General features: G+C 41.3%; 1 protein-coding gene across 1 annotated transcript in view; it reads right to left on the reverse strand.

Moving 5' to 3' along the window:
* Positions 1-11913, reverse strand: part of NFYB (nuclear transcription factor Y subunit beta) — a 17871-nt gene extending 5958 nt beyond the window's left edge. Inside the window, exons 1-4 of the mRNA XM_009288386.2 lie at positions 11848-11913; positions 3259-3352; positions 2627-2757; positions 595-792 (exon numbers count right to left, since the gene is read on the reverse strand). Coding sequence (XP_009286661.1) covers positions 595-792; positions 2627-2757; positions 3259-3352 — 423 coding nt within the window. The 5' untranslated portion in view covers positions 11848-11913. The remainder of the gene's footprint in view (positions 1-594; positions 793-2626; positions 2758-3258; positions 3353-11847) is intronic.
* Positions 11914-12190: the final 277 nt, after the last annotated feature.

Raw genomic sequence — 12190 nt, forward strand, 5'->3', positions numbered from 1 at the left:
AAAAAAAAGAAAAAATCACTCTCTGGTAGAGAAGGGATAAATTAAACTGCTTGGACCACATGCCTAGCATGTACTAGGTATCAAAAGCAAACTGAGGGACAGGCTAAAAAAAACAGATTAAAAAAAAAAAAACCACCAAACATTGAAGCAGGTAGCCTTCCATGTGAATCATTATTCCGACACGAGAAAAACAACTTTTTCTTTTGCAGATCTCGAGCCCAGACGAACAATAGGCATTAGGCTAGTTCCTCAGAGGATGCAGTCTAGTACAGTTTTATTGATTGAACCCAAAGATCGAATTAAGTATTCTTAATAGGCACCTTTGAAGAACAGAGTGATTTACTACCAGCAATATATTAGAGAATTTATTCAGTTGAAAACTTTAACTACTTTGAATCAGCAAGTCTAATCAAAATGCTTGCTTACTTCTTTTTCTCTTGATATCCTCTGGAATGCTTTTAAACATTACATTAGTCACTGACAATAGCTGTGAGATACTGTGCAAGTTAACCTTTGTACAATTACAATGACAGGGAGCTAAGGATAAACACAACCAGGTTAAATAAATAAGGAAATACTGAAATATATACCAACCTCTCTGAATTTTTGGAGGTATAACTTCAAAGGTTCAACATAGCTATCAAACCCCAAGGTAGACATGGCAAAGAGAATATCCTCTCCATTGATGGTCTTTCTTTTCTCTTGGTGACACCTCTCACTTGCTTCTGACGTTATAAAGCTGATGAATTCACTTACACACTCTTGCACACATTCCTTTGCGTCCTTAGCAATCTAGTAAGGAAAAAAAATATAATAAAATGATTAATCAAGATGCAAGAAGATTAAAAAAAACACCGAACCCCAGAAGAATACACTAGATAATAAAGGAAACATCCCAAAACCTGGTGACAATACCCATTTAGGCAACACCTGTATGTGAGGGAACCACTGGATGTCATCACTGCTCTATGTAAGCACAGCTGCGACATGGTTTTAACGTAAGTTTTACTATTTCAAGCAACACAGCCAACTGCCAGGATCTCCTGAAGTCATAACTGTGTTCTGTCCAAGCTTTTACATATCGATGCATCTCAGTATTGCTTACTTTGCTTACCTACGCCTTCTCTTTAAACTTGTGCATTACAATGTCATAGCCCACTTCCACCTTCCTTTTAATAGACCCAGCAGTTCCAATTCCACTGCAGTACATTCCCACAAATTCGGCAATGAGAAGTATTTTTATCCTGACCAGATTCAGGGACTAGAATATATGCCTAGCAGCAAGCCTCTCTAATGCTTTAATATTCTGGTATAAAATTTTCCAAATGAGAATTCAAATGAAGAAACATATGCTCCAGAAAAGAATGAAGTAAGTAAATTTGATTATGGTTTTCAGCTGGACAAAACTGATTTACCTGACTTAAAATAACAGCAACCATTACTCATGATTATTTGGGAAGCTGACAGGAGCCAACTGAAAGATTATAATAATTAAGATTCTTATTCTTCACATGAGAACCACCTATCTGTATTTAAAAAAAATAATGAAGCAGTAACTGTATGTAGAATCTTCACTAGTTCCTCTGATATTTTCAGACACACAGGGCGAGATTTTCAGAAGTACTCATCAGCCAGCAAGCTTCCCCTGCAGTTTTTCACAAAAACCTCCCTGATTTTTCAAGATAGCTTGACATCCCATATGCTAAATTCTTGAGAAAAATCTCATCTCGATCACTAAAAATTTATGACAATATGGACTAGTGAAGAGATTTTCACAGCATAGATATAAATGTAACACCCAGATCTCCAGAAAGCCCTGAACACTATGAAAGTACAAGCAGATATATGTCTTGCCTCTATTTAGAGCGATCTCAAAAAAACAAAAAAAGAGAAATCCGCTTTAGCTAGAGGAAACATTACGGGGGCAGGAATTGTAGTGGAATACAATAGAGAAACAGCAAGTAATAGGAACCCTGCAAAGGTTTAAGATAAACAGGTACAACAGTCAAACGCTTATACAATCACCAGCTCAGCAGAATGGATTAAAAAGTCTATTCTTAGAAGTAAGAAATAAAACAAGTCTTTCAACATCTGGCCTAATCTGCTACATGGTGTAAGGCAGACTTCTTAGGTCATTTTGGCATTTGGACATGTAAAGATTCGGGCGATGGAAGACAAACCAGGATGAGGAATTGATTTTTATTTCATCCAAAATGGTTCACTTACTCCAAATTTTATATACCTCAATAAAAGCAGATTAAATTTCACATGAGAATCGCACAGAAAGTATTCCTACTGATATGGGATTGTCACCAAGTCTGACCCGTTATAACAATTTCAGAGAACACATCTTAGAAAAAGAAAGCTCTTGAAAGCCCTATGAAAAGCACTGTTGTGGATACTCTAATTATGGCAGTTACTAAAAACTTTCAGAAACCTAAGAAAAATGGACTTGGTCTCAACCACCTCCTGCTCATTTTTTTGTTTGTTTCTTTTCTTTTTTTTTTTTAAAAAGGCTTTTCTCCAGTAAACCAGGATCATTTGGAAAAATGTATTGTTCTACCAGCTCAAGTTCACTCAGAGGAAGGAATAAAACTCATTAATACGCCTTCTTTACCAGACTTACCTTTCCTGTTTGGGGTATGGCATTTTTCATTATCCTTGCCACATTTGCAATTGGAAGATATATATCTTGTTCTCTAAAACTCTCTTTTGAGCCATTTGTATCTTCGTGATCATTCATGCTGTCCTCTGTGTCTAATGAAATAAAGAAAAGTTAACAGAAATTGTATTTGATAGACAGCAGGCAATAATTAAGGCAAGTTTAAAATCTTACACTGAAGGATGAAGAACTTGTGAAAGCCTAGCATACTAACATTGTAGAAATAATTAAAAAAAAATAGATGTAACACCAGGGTACCTTTATGGGTGTTCAATATCATCTTTATATTATGCACAGAAATGTACGTGGCTGCTGAACACCAAGCATACTTAATATATTGTCAAAATACAAATTGTTTTCTAAGACATCATTTTTTTTGTCATCACCCCAAAGGGCTCAGTGTCAACATTGAAAAATCCAACCCCCACCTTCAGACTGCAGAAAAAATGCTTTATACAGCGAGGCATTATGAATACAAACAATTGCAAATTCTTAGCTTGAGAGCAGATAGCAGAGAACTATACAAGAACTGGAAGGAAATATAGATATATATACACACACAGAGAAATAGTAATATTTACTGTAACATTTCTTACCATCATGAGGCTGTATCACATAGTGACTGCCACCAATGTAATCTCCAGCAATTCCTAACTGAGAAGCATCCGTTGTGGAGCTATCACCATCCATCTATAACCAGAAGAAGGAAACCTTTCAGGTATGTTTGTTACACTGTTAAGCACAGCTACAGCTGAAAAACAGCACTTTAATCAACTTAGAACTATGAGACCAATTTATACAAAGTATAAATATTTTGTCATTTGAGAACAGTATCCCCTCTCTCGTTACTGAGCTTTATTGACAGTGGAAATAGTGAAACTGTTTTGTGAATCTTCCCCAAAAATTCAGCTGGAGGCACAGGCCGTGTGCAAAAATGTTTGGTTCATGCAGCACATATATAGCAACCTCATGTCATTCCCATGCAAGTCTGACCAGAACAGGTCAAGGCATCTGTTTCTCTGAACAACCTTCAAAACCCAACACCAGCCCACTGCACACTGAACGCTTTACCTACAATTATTACACAGAGTGTATCCCTCACTCACCATTACCCTCCACCCAAACAGCTTTTGTCAAGCCCACTGACAAACTTCTAGCCAGACCTCAGGACCAGCTCTGCATCCTCATCCTCCCTGAGGCACCAGTCACTCCTAGGTGCCTTCTGAGTTGTGTTTTCCTTTGCTTTCCCTGGTCCTGCCCCGCCTCGCTCCTCTGGGCATCCCTCAGTGCTCCTCTCACAATGTTCTTATGTGGTGGCCAACACAAAGTCTTCTCCTTGGGGCTTTAGAGACGGGGTGACAGTTTAATAGGTATGTTGAATGCCAAGAGAAAGAGAGAGGCCAAAAGAGCCAGCACTTCCCTCCCTGGCTAGGGACCTTTGTCCCGGGAGGCACCAACCACATTTCAGCTGGAGGAGTCTGGGAGAAGCCTGCCCTTCCTGCCTTCCCTCTTCCAACAGGGGCAAAACTACTGAGACAGTCAGCAGCCATTTGCTGGTAAGTCTCAACATTTGCTAGAAAATCTACTTTGTGAAGGTCTCCCAGTGCTGCTCCGAACAGAGGCTGTGGCCCAGAGAATCCTCAGCAGCCTGCTGTCTCACTACGCAGAGACATCGCACATCTTGCACTTCCTCGTTCTGCAGAGGCGAGAGGTGAAGATGCCTCCTACGTCCCTTGGAAGTTCGCACCTCTTTAGCGTGGACTTGCCACAACAGCAACCCAACACATCACCGCCTTTTGCACCCACATTTTGCCACCGTATGCAACACGCACGTTCTTGCAATAGCAAATGCTCCAGCCCATGTAACCTGTTACCATATTACATTTTGCCTTTTTACAGGAACAATGAATTTCCTTAAACACTATCACCAGGTGCTCAGTAGAAAGCTCAGACCCATACAGAATCACGGCAGACAAGTTTCACTTTCAAAGGGGCTATTTTAGCAGCGCCAAACCTAAGTTTGAATTCAAGTCTCCAGCTTTTTAAAACTTTTGGACAATCTTGACTTTTTTCCCCATTGCAGGTGTCTTGAAAACTAGTATATTAAAAATAAACTTCTGCAGAACATTTAGCTCCCATGCTTCCAAAATGTCTTCCCCTCCCCGCCCCAGGTAAGGTTGTATTTTTGCAGTCATGTGCTTTAATAATACTTCTTTTGCAGAGACGAAACAACGCAGAAATTAGGGAGAGAGAAGGGGTGCCCAGCACATGCAAACTCTTTCAACACTGGCACACAAATCCAAAGATTTTTTTTTTTTTTTTTAAACACATCTAGATGCACAGCACCAGATTCGCCTTTGCCTCAAATTTTCTTGGCTATGTTTAACATCAAACAGCTCTGTTAGCATTTGCTTATTTACCTGTTTGCTAGAAAATTAGCTCTTCCATTCCCATTCTACACTTCATGCAGTTCCTTCTCTGCACCAGCACTTCCCATCCTTCCCCCTTCCCACCCCAGCTGTTTCCAACCCGAGCAGCCGGCCTTTCTGACGAGATACACGCACAGCCCCATGGGAGGCAGAACCCGGCTCAATTCACTCGGTGACCTACACCAGCTGTGCAGGTACCCTGGTGCCTTTGGAAAACAACCTCTGCCCCAAAGGGTTGCGTGGTCATTGCCAGTGAGACCATGCAGCTCGCTTTCTTCCAGAACCGTTAGCCTGAAGAGGGAGAGGGAGGGAGAAGCTATCTTGTGCTACTTTTATACCTACCCAGAAATACGAGCAATTTAACCTCTCTCTAATCTGCACTTTGCCTGTGGCCACAGGGCTGGGTTTTGCTTTCAAACCTTTAGGCAACATCCGATGCTACATTTGGCCACAGATGCACACGTAACCCAAGTGCTGCTCGCATTCAAGGCAATACTACAAACAGCTGGATGTAGCCTTAGAAGCTGTTTAAGAGAAAGAAAAACCTCTTCCACCTCTTCTTCATCATACAGAATATTACACACAGACAGTTTTTTTTAAAGCACTTCTGGTCCCTTTTGATGGGCTTTTGTAAAATGGTTTCACTTCTTATACAGCAGCTCTGCCCAAAGGAAGGGTAGCATTTTAAGCATTAGCCTTCCACGTGCCGACTTTCACGTAAAGTCACTTTGTCTGCATTTCGCAGACTCTTTTTTGGGAGATTTAACTTCGCTTTTCAATTTTCCAAAGGGTCTGCAGTTTGCTTACTCAGCTCGCTGTAATGACAATGCAAGGATATCGCAATCCTGCAAGTCAAGATCACCAAAATTTGCATCACCCATCATTAAGAGAGTTGCGTCTCTCTTTTCCTACTGCAATTTGAAGCAATTAATGTTCTGCAGTCTGGTAAATCCCAAAAGCTACCTCCAAAATTAAGTTCAGATTTTCTGGCAGTCTTGTTCTCAGTTTTGGCTCTCTGATCCCTACTAGAATTTAACTCAGAATTAGGGTCTCCACAAACTTTAAGCATTAAGTTTACTCAGCCCCAGTACTATTTTAAATGCCTTGATGTTTCTTCCCCTCTCCTTTTTCAGTCTTCTATAAAACCTATCTTCTAAAACATTTCCTTCTTTCAGGATTGCAATATTCTTCAAATTTCTGCAGTGATGTGATGATTCACTTGTTTCTGCTCACCCGTCCTGCGGGCTACCCCATCTGAATCTTTATTGCCAAGACCCAGCAATATTATCTAAGAAACCATCCTGCTTTCATTAGCCCAGCTCACCTTCAAGAGACAATTTCTGCTTGAATCTCTTTTAAGCCTCCACTGCATCTGTAGACAGTTTTGGCCATATTAGACTAATGCATCCTCCAGGTACTAGCTTCGCTTTTATTCTATGTGCACATTTCCATATCTACTTACAGTATGTATTATTTCACAATTAGTGAGAATTTGAGTGGAAGCTTATCAACATTATGAATCTAAAATAGCGATTAGCAAAATTGACAGGAAAAGGCTTGCAAAAGAAAGAGGCAGATCTGCCTCAGATAACGAAAACGGGCACTGACAGCTTAACACCAACTGAAATTACTTCCGTGGGTATTACTCTAAGAAAGATTTTTAGCTGCCAGGACAACCTTGGGACTGAGGATTACAGACAGCATAACACGCTTCTGCATAACGCTTAGCATAACCAGGTCCTAATCCAGGATCACAGGATAATTCAGACTGGAAGGGGCCTTAGGACGTCTCTAGTCCAACCTCTGCTCAAAGCAGGGTCAGCTCCGAGCAGGTCGCTCAAGGCTTTATACAGCCATGTCTTGAAGACCTCCATGGACGGAGCCTGCCCAGCCACCCTGCAAGCCTCTTCCACTGCTTGGCTGGCCTCGCGGTGAGAAAAGGAGCAGCATCTCTACACACTACTTCAATCCAAATAAGTTTGATGGAAGAATTTCAGTCAGATTTAATTTTGTCATTTAATTCAAATCTAGATCTAGGCATCCAAATATAGCAACTGTGATTAATATACCATCTAGTCACTCTACTAGTATTTCTTTGAGCCCGATGGATGACACAAACATGACTCCGCTGAAAAATGTGGCCACTGCTATCCTAGTCATCTCATAATAAACACAGTTACACATTCAAGTATTACGGTTTTAATTTCAGATGTTCAAAACGCAAGTCAATCACCACATATCTGATTGTCAGCTCAGCACAAGGTCTGTAATATATACAACACAATACAATGCTCAGAAAATGAGAAAACACTGCTCTCCATACACTGTTGCTAATTAATCCCCCCCTTTAAACAACAACAAAAAAACCCAAACAAAAACCAAAAACATGAAACAAACGAAACTTTCAGTGTCCCTGAAGTTATTCTAAAAAGGCAGCAGTCCAATGTACCATAGAAACAACACCCTGCCTACAGTAACTGCAGTCACTCACTGGGAGACTAAAAAGGACAACAGTTCTTGCTCTGGCACATTTAGTAGGAAGAGCTACTTCTTTGGATGGAAGTAGATGCTAAATTTCATCAACAGGCAGAATCCTGGAAGATCTAATCCTCAAAGGTCCAGACGGGCAAAAACTCTCCTCTCAGATTTTGCTTTAACCCCTGGAGCCGTTAACAACTTTCTTTAAATACCTATTTGCAGATTATATATCCCACTTGCATGGCCGTTTCAGCATGCAGACATTGCAATGCCTCTTAATACAGGACAGTGTCTCCTACACCTGCGCGGCTACTGAACTGCAGGAGGGAGGAGGGCTTCCAACACATTGATCTAACAGCACATACTGCACACACCTGCAAGAAGCACTTATTGCATGCTGTACATTACCCTTTGCCTTTAGCACTAAGAAAACACTAAAGCTCCTCCATGCATACACATATTGACTGAACCAAGACTAAGAGCTAAGCATACCAGAAGCAACAACATGTCAGTCTCTAAGGTGACCATGCCACCACCTGATTTTTATCAACAACAAGGGAGAGAAACCAAGTAAGTACCAGACACTCAACCCAAATATTCAGTGATACACTGCAAAAAGCACCTGAATACAGAGCAGCAGCACAAAGTTTTCTGGTGATAGTTTTCTGGTTTGTTTTTTTTTTTTCTAACTCTAATGAAAATGGAGATACAGATTAATGGATACAGGGAAATTAACCTGAGAAATACGTTCAAAGGGAAACACTTCAGATCAACGGCATCAAAGAAAACTCAATGATAAGCTGCAAGTGAATGAACATAGAGGTTTACACTGACATCTGGTAGAAAATTTTCTGGAGGACACTTAAAAAAAAAATGCTTCTGTCAGCTGCCCACAACTCAGACTGTTCCTAGAATACATCTATACCGCATTAATAAAACCTCAGTAGCTCAAAGTAAATCTTGCATCCTGTTTAATCTTAAGAGCTCTCTTAAGAGAGCAGTATCAGTGGCTCAGCTAAATAATAACTAAAGAATAACAAGCCCAGACCTATTAGCACTGAGGAGAGGAAGGGTCTAAAACTTAGATCAGTATAAAAGGCAAAAAATAGAATCAAAGAAACAAGATTTTGTCTTCAGAATGGGGAAGTTATCTGGCAATGATTGGCAAAACCGGTCTCTTGAGGGGGAACCAAAGGCCTCTTGTGATTTAAGTACTTCACGTGGTATTTATCCACCCTGTCTCCCAAAATTACTACCTTACAAGAGGGACCGCAGAATATGATATGAACTGAAGCACTTGGTACACTTTCCACGCAATTGTCCCTGCCACAGAAGCAGGACAGAAATGATAACTAAAGCTGTTAGTAGTAACTACATCAGTCATTGTAGACTAATTTTGCCACCACACCTTATCACGAGAGATGTAAGGCTGTAAAGCAGTATGTAACAGCAGAGGCAATGAAGTTTTATTTGAGCTTTCTGCACCCTCACTTGCTGCTCCTAAACAGAAATACAGAAAGAATTATAAATTGAAAATACAATTTTAATTTCCTTTTATTTTTCAATTACTTCTGGAGAACTTAATTTCCCACTGAATTCTCACCTGGCAGCAAAGCAGTGTCTCCTCAAACAAGAAACACCGACTGGTAAATGCATTCACGGGACATAATTCCAGAAGATCCACAAAAAAGTAAAGTTAAAACCCCTTAGCACGTGCCTAGAACACAAACAGATGCTGCACTGTCTCCATCTCAGGCTCCTCTAATCTCTCACATTCAGTATTTTCCCCCACAGCAGAAGAACCTCAGGAGAAGCAGACTGATGCTGAGAGGACCTGACAGCATCACTAAGGCTCATTAGCATCTCGGCTGTACCAGGCTCCTTCCCCTGGACCTCAGGGAGGGAACCTTTCCCTTATGAAATACACACAGGGCCTTTTCACCCTTCCTCTTCCACATACCAGTGTTATCAACTTTATGGTGCATCTTACGAGCCCTGATGTCACCGGCCACAAGTCCCCTCCGCATGGATCCAGCTGTGCTAGAGTATGTGGTGGCTCCTTACCAGGCTGGCTAGCCGTTTACAAGTATGGTTACCTGCAGTATATATGGGTGGACTACCACTGCATACATTTTTACATCAAGTAGGAGTGGATCAGTGATACGGAGCAAGCAGGAGAAACTGAGTTTCCATGCCTTCTCCTTTTCAGCAGTAAAAGAGAGAAGCTGGAGAGGAAAAAAACAAGATGAACAGAGGCAGTTTTGTTGCTTTTGCAGAAGCTGGAAGAGGGCAGCAGTGCTGCACAGACTGCACCAACACCTCCTTCCTCCTGCAACACTGACTGAAAGCCCCCATATTACCTTTCCATATTAAGTTTTTAATGCTTTTCTAGCATTTTTTGTGAAAAACTAAGCTTATCTGTTTATTAAAGCAGAAATCCATAAATCCTGCCTTTTCTTGTGTAAGTTTTATAACATTTGTAAGTTGGTTATGTTCTTCCTTCGTTGCGGTAGTATGTCAAGTGTGTCAAGAAGTTTATTCCTCTCAAGCAATAGGGCAAGTAAGAGATTTACAAAGCTAGTTCAGGACAGGCCAGTATTTTCAGTCAAAATCATCAAATTTGCTGACACTTCCTTTTATTCTACTGATGTTATTGACACGTTGTTCAGTATGCGTATATATAGTCATGTTTTGCACTTTTTACAAGCATCCTGCCACTAAAACATCAATTTCCAAATACCATGTTTCTCTAAAGTACTATTGCAAAACTCGGTACTGAAAAGTCAAGTTTCTTTCTAAGCAAAATTTTAAAGGTGAAGTGACATTAGAGATTCGCATTTGAAAGCACTAAAGGAAGAGTCTTGCAAGCCTTTTCTAAATGTTGACAAAAGAGATCTGACTTTAAAAGTTTCACAGTATTTCACATATCTTCACAGTATCTTGAACAATCTTTTTCACTCAATGTCTGTACACTGCCTCCCTTCATGTAATTACTACCACAAATAAGAGGTTATCTATTAAACTTTGAACTGCTGTAATTGTCAAATATTAAAGTCTTAACAGTAATATCCAGTATTCTTGAGTTCTTTCAAATATAATTTCATAGCTGTAAACGCTAGCAGCCAAGACCATATATAATCAACCGCTCAATGCAGAGCACAAACAACTCACACAGACCTCATAAATAATGATTCAGATTAAACCACCATAGGTCTCCCAGAGAATTACAGATGGATCCTCCCTTAATGTTATAACTGTCATGCCATAGGCCACATAAGCAAAGGGGGGGAAAAAAAAAGTAATCGCTAAGCTTATTGTTTAGGAATGCTACGCTAATGATTATGCGTAAACACCATTTCTCCATTCTTGCAAGCCAATTAAAGCCAGACTGTGAATAATGCCCAAAGCAGCTCCTTCCATTTTGCTTTTCGCTACTATTTTGCCTGAGCTTCTTTTGAGAAAGCTGCAATTTTTTTTTCTTTTTAACTGACAATAACTTCCCTCTATCAGCAAGATAAACAAAGGCTACTACATATAAGAGAACCCATTCAAGGGCCGAAATCCAGATTTCTACGTCCCTCACTACCTAGAAATGTTCGGGTCATTGTTATCAATTATTTTGCCCTCCCAAAAGCAATCCAAGCACACTAGGTAGCTTTTACATGACAGTTCTTTGCAGAGCAAAATCACTTTGGTTAAGCCTCAAAGAAACTGGTAAAGCTAGAAGCTGACTGATTTTCTATTGCTGCAGTATTGCAAGCAGGACTTAGGAAGGTTTCTTTAACCAGTCTACCTTAATAGTTGCAGAAACATTACTAGAACACATGCATTTTTTTTATCTTCCAATATGATTGTCTGTGGATAACCTACACAATACTCTTCAGGATCACCAACTACGTAATTTCTGGATGGAGCAGTGGCTGGCACGCACAGGTATGCCCAAGAACATTTCTGCTGAACACACAACAGTTGTGAGGACATTGAGAATGAGAGTCCTGTCTCTCTCCTACCTGCCATGTGTGTTATGGGATAAGCCGTCGATGCTGCTCGGCTGTGCCAGCCGATCGATCTCACTTCCTGATTTCATGCCCTTCAATGATGCAACGGCAGCCACCGCAGGGGCACGAGGGGGAAACCTTCCTACTTACACAGCCTCAAAGTCTACCTTGCACCTAGCTCACATCCGTTCGATAGATACCTCATCTACCACGATTCCTTGTTTTGAAATCGAACAAGACAACGCGTCCCCAGTTATTTAGCAACTTTATTGTTAATCACCTTGGCTGCGATTTCCGTGGTGAACGCGGCAGCCTCCCGTACCTGTGGGGAAGAGAGGCCGCACACCTGTACCCGCCCACTGGCTGGGAACTTTTTGCCGGAGCCCACCTGCAGACCACTGCCTGTTATTCCCTCCTCGAAGCGCCGTGCCCAGATCGGGCTGCCCGCACGGTCACCCGGGTACTCTCACCACATCCCGGGGCCTCGCCCTACGCTCCTTATCCCTGCAAAACACCGCCAGATCTCCAACAAAATTTCGGCCTCAACACCAGCGGCGGCGGGAGCCGGGCCGCTCTCGCCCCGCTACCCGGCTCCCGGCCCGGCGAGGGGCCGTGGGCGTGGT

Source organism: Aptenodytes forsteri, unplaced genomic scaffold (genome assembly GCF_000699145.1).
Source record: "Aptenodytes forsteri isolate BGI_AS27 unplaced genomic scaffold, ASM69914v1 Scaffold56, whole genome shotgun sequence".
NCBI lineage: Eukaryota > Metazoa > Chordata > Aves > Sphenisciformes > Spheniscidae > Aptenodytes > Aptenodytes forsteri.